Raw genomic sequence first — 4,107 nt, forward strand, 5'->3', positions numbered from 1 at the left:
AAAAAAAAAAAAAAAAATAGTAATTAAAAAAAATTCAGGTATGAGATTCTTGGCTATAAGATGCATTGTGATAAAAACTTGAATAAAATTTTCCAGATTAAGATAAGAATGGTTGAAATCAACAGATTGAGTGACTTATTTAATTTTTTTTTTTGGGGGGGAAAAACAGCTTATCTTTTTAACTTTAGCAGATGGGCCAGTTTTTTGTCCTCAGAAGAATAAGATCTTTTTTGAGAGTAAGAGATTCAAAAGTAAAGATTTGTTTCATCTATAAAAATCATTTTGAACATGGAAAAAGAAATCCGATGGCCGAAATTTTTGAAAAGACGGAATTCCGTCCCTTGGACGGAAGTGTGGCAACCATGATTCTAGTGTCTAAAATCAAAAACTATGATGAACTTTTTAATACATACATGTAATTAATATCAAACTTTCAGCAGGTTTTGGACATGACAGTAAAAACCACGGTTAAAACTGGATAAAACATCCGATTGTCAAAAACTTGCCAACCCTACTATCAAGTAATAAAAATCTATCCGCTATTGACATCAAAATAAAATTGTCAAAAATATTGTCGAATTGAACACAAATCCTTTCAAAAATTTAATTGATTACTTTTGTTTACTAACATGATGCCTGAACATATTACTATTGATGTCATGTCAAGAAAGCGCAGGTCTGAGGTAATTAGTAATTTATTAAATATAAAACAAGGCAGAGTTAAACAACATTAATACAAAAATCATTCTTCATCAGAGTCAGAATCATCTTTAACTGCTGCCTTTGCATATTTTTCAGCTTCTTGAAACACATTTTGGGGCACAAACATATGTTTACCTTGGGTAATTTCACCTACCCAGCTCAATTCAAGCTCAAAATTTTTATCCTTCACCTCATCATGTACGATATAGATTATTTTTGCAGCTTCCTTAACGAGCTCTTGACATGTCATTTCTTTTAATTTTAACTTTTCCATTTCGGTTTTGGCGGCTTGCTTCGCTTTTCCAATGGCGCATCCGTGGTATCCCCATGAAATACCAGACGGATCAATGCAGAACATTTGTGGACCATCAAACTCGTAAGCACCCATAATAACACTGGCTCCAAACGGCCTCACGGAGCTGTATAAGGTGTAAGCGTGCATGTACATAGCGACGCGTTCTTTAAGATACTTTAAAGGGACGGCTTCAGAATAATCGGATCTATAAGTAGCAGCTTCAGATTTAGCTGTCTCGACGACTTGCCTTGCATCTGCAATAAGACCAGCAACCGCAACACCGACATGTCGATCAATGGTGAAAATTCGTTTGTTTGCACCGGGTTCATACAGTTTTGATGTCACGAGTTTCTCCACAGCAAATACAACTCCGTCCTTTCCGCGAAGTCCAACAGCAGTTCCGCTGTTTTCAACTGCCTTTTGAGCATATTCTACTTGAAATACTCTGCCGTCAGGAGAAAATTGAGAAGCAGATAGATCGTATCCAGTACCAATGGAACTCATCTCGCATAAACGTCAAAAGAACAGCGTAAATATCACTTAAGAAACCGAAAAAAGTGTCAAGTTTTTAAAATCCGGAAAAATGCCGATGTCAGTGAGTGTTACGGTCACAGTTTTTCTTAAAAATATCTTGAACTTTTCTGGTTGCGTTCGTATACCTCGACCGAAAGTTAGAGGCTGGTTGATCACGTGACAGCTAATGGCGTCAGCGGTTACTATCTCCAACGCTTTATCATTCGTATCTATGCTAACCAGTAGCTCCTATAGGGCAGTAGCAGTCAGCTGCTTTTTGCATAGCAACGGAACCTGGCAACCGTTCCTGGTGGACAAGCAACCTCCAGTTCGCCGTATTAGCTGCATGTTATTGCGAGTGCGATGTTATTCTTTTATGCTTTTTCTTTGCTTAAAATGCATTCTGAATATTGTCAAAGCCATAATAATGAAGAAAAACGATGAAAAACTGAAAAAATCAAGATAATCAACAATAAGCCTGATCGGTTCCCTTGTGCAAGTGTCTTTTAGGCACCTTTATGCTATGACGTTCAGGAAAATCTAGTTAACACCTGTAGTGAGGTTTTGTCGACAAATATAGAGAGGAAAAAATACGGTTAAATTTAATTGTATGTTTTGGTTCATAGCTCGAAGTTCTCTCGAGTTCAGCAGCTCACCTGAAATGCTAATGCGTTTCCGGAAAATAAAATACAGTGCACCATTTATACTTATCTTTTTTATATGTTCTTATCAATTATACGTTTTTTAAATTGGTCCCTGAAGAGTCTAATACACATTAACCTATACTTATAATACATGTTTTTCATTTGTTTGCTTTTTTCATACAGTCCCTACAAAAACGTATAAACGTGCTTTACTGTATTCTAATACTGAAGTTAACGCCACTCTAAATTTCTCTCTAATCTCTAACTGATGAATAATTAATCAAATTTTTATGAATATCAAAACATAACAGGGTACTGACTATATTTCAAAATTGAAGCATAATAACATAGAGGATATTTCACCTCAAAAACTGAAATTTAATTTTTTCCTGCGAAATAATTCTTAGGTACGGAATCATTAAAAAGGCGTTGAATTTGATATCTAAAACAAATGCATTGTGCAAAGCTCTATTTTTTTAAATGCGATATCCAAATAGTTGAAGAAAATGGTGGTGGAGAGGGAGAATCAAGGTTTTTAATTTTTGGTCAAGTGGTCACTTGATGGAACTAAAAGGTTAACCAAATTATTGTCTACAGTATTACAATATATAAATATTACACACAAGTAAATAATATGTAATGTGCTTATTTTTATGTATGGTAACATGAAGCAGCCAAATTACCACAAATGATAGTTAAAAATCTGAAAAATACGTATTGCACAGATTATAATCCAACATATTTACCACAAACAATGGCACAGCCAAAGGTAGATCCAGGGAGTTAGAACCCTCTCCGAAATGAGAAAGAAACTTCAAAAATAGAAAAGGTCAATTTTTTACACGTAGTTTTCTTACATAGCACAAAAAAAAAAAAAAAAAAAAAAAAAAAAAAAAAAACTAATCGAGTGCATAGAATTCCATATACAGTGAAATCCCATTACAACGAAATTTTCATTACAAGGAACAAAATGTGCGGTCCCATTTTAAAACGTATTAAGATGATGTATAAAACATCTCATTTTAACAAAGACATTTTTTTCAAAAATTTGTTCCACGAAAATTTTTTTTCAACGTCATTTCGAATATTTTGTACTTAATGCTGTTTTCAGAAACTAAAAAACAACTTTCACAAGTCGCTATGTGAAAACTCCATTTGTACTTTCAAAACAGAGCCATTGAAGGTGGAAATGCACTCATACTGAAACATGGGTTTATGTGTGACAACAAAAGCTAGTGTCTATCCAAGCGCTGTCGATTTCTGCACACCAAACACAAGGCACCTTGCGAATTCGGAAAGGGTTCTTGTGGTTAGTATAATAACGATTATCAATTAGAATCTTTTATAATGTCTACTGGGACCAAATGTCTCGCATAAAAGAAAATAGCAACACTTTTTGTGATGACGACCAGTGAATAAAAGTTCAGTGTTCAATATTTTAATTTTTTTTTCAGAATAATTAATGTGTTAATTATATTTTAGATTTTTTGTAACTGTAAAAGTTGCATATTTATGTATATTAGGGTGTAGGTTTGTAAAACTGACACTTTATAAAAATAAAGTAAGTTTTTAGACGATTCCGTTACAATGAAATATTTTATCAATCCCTTGGAGTTCGTTGCAGTGGGATTTCACTGCATTTCTTGTACTTATGTAATGCAAGGATCGATTGAATTTAAAAACAAACTTTTTCCTCCATTTTTCATTAAAAAGAAAAAAAACCTAAGGATTTCACAAAACAATGATGTTACGATTAAGACAATTATTCGATAGCGATTATGGGAGGGAAGGAACTATAGATCCGGGCCTAGGCCGGACATATAAAGGTCGGGTAGATTATTGCAAGGCCGTAGCTAGGATTTTATTTCGGGGGGGGGGGAGGGATTTATAACGAGGAAAGTTTATAGATAAAAATGCAAAGGGCAGAGGCCCGGTAGCAGATGTTAATTTATT

The 4,107-nt window shown here is 34.2% G+C and overlaps 1 protein-coding gene across 1 annotated transcript; it reads right to left on the minus strand.

Moving 5' to 3' along the window:
• Nucleotides 1–679: 679 nt before the first annotated feature.
• On the minus strand, nt 680–1,599 carry LOC129220343 (proteasome subunit alpha type-3-like). Its single transcript, XM_054854749.1, has one exon. The coding sequence runs from the start codon at nt 1,499–1,501 to the stop codon at nt 743–745; it is 759 nt and encodes a 252-aa protein (XP_054710724.1). The 5' UTR covers nt 1,502–1,599; the 3' UTR covers nt 680–742.
• Nucleotides 1,600–4,107: the final 2,508 nt, after the last annotated feature.

This window comes from Uloborus diversus, chromosome 4 (assembly GCF_026930045.1).
Source record: "Uloborus diversus isolate 005 chromosome 4, Udiv.v.3.1, whole genome shotgun sequence".
NCBI classification, from domain to species: domain Eukaryota; kingdom Metazoa; phylum Arthropoda; class Arachnida; order Araneae; family Uloboridae; genus Uloborus; species Uloborus diversus.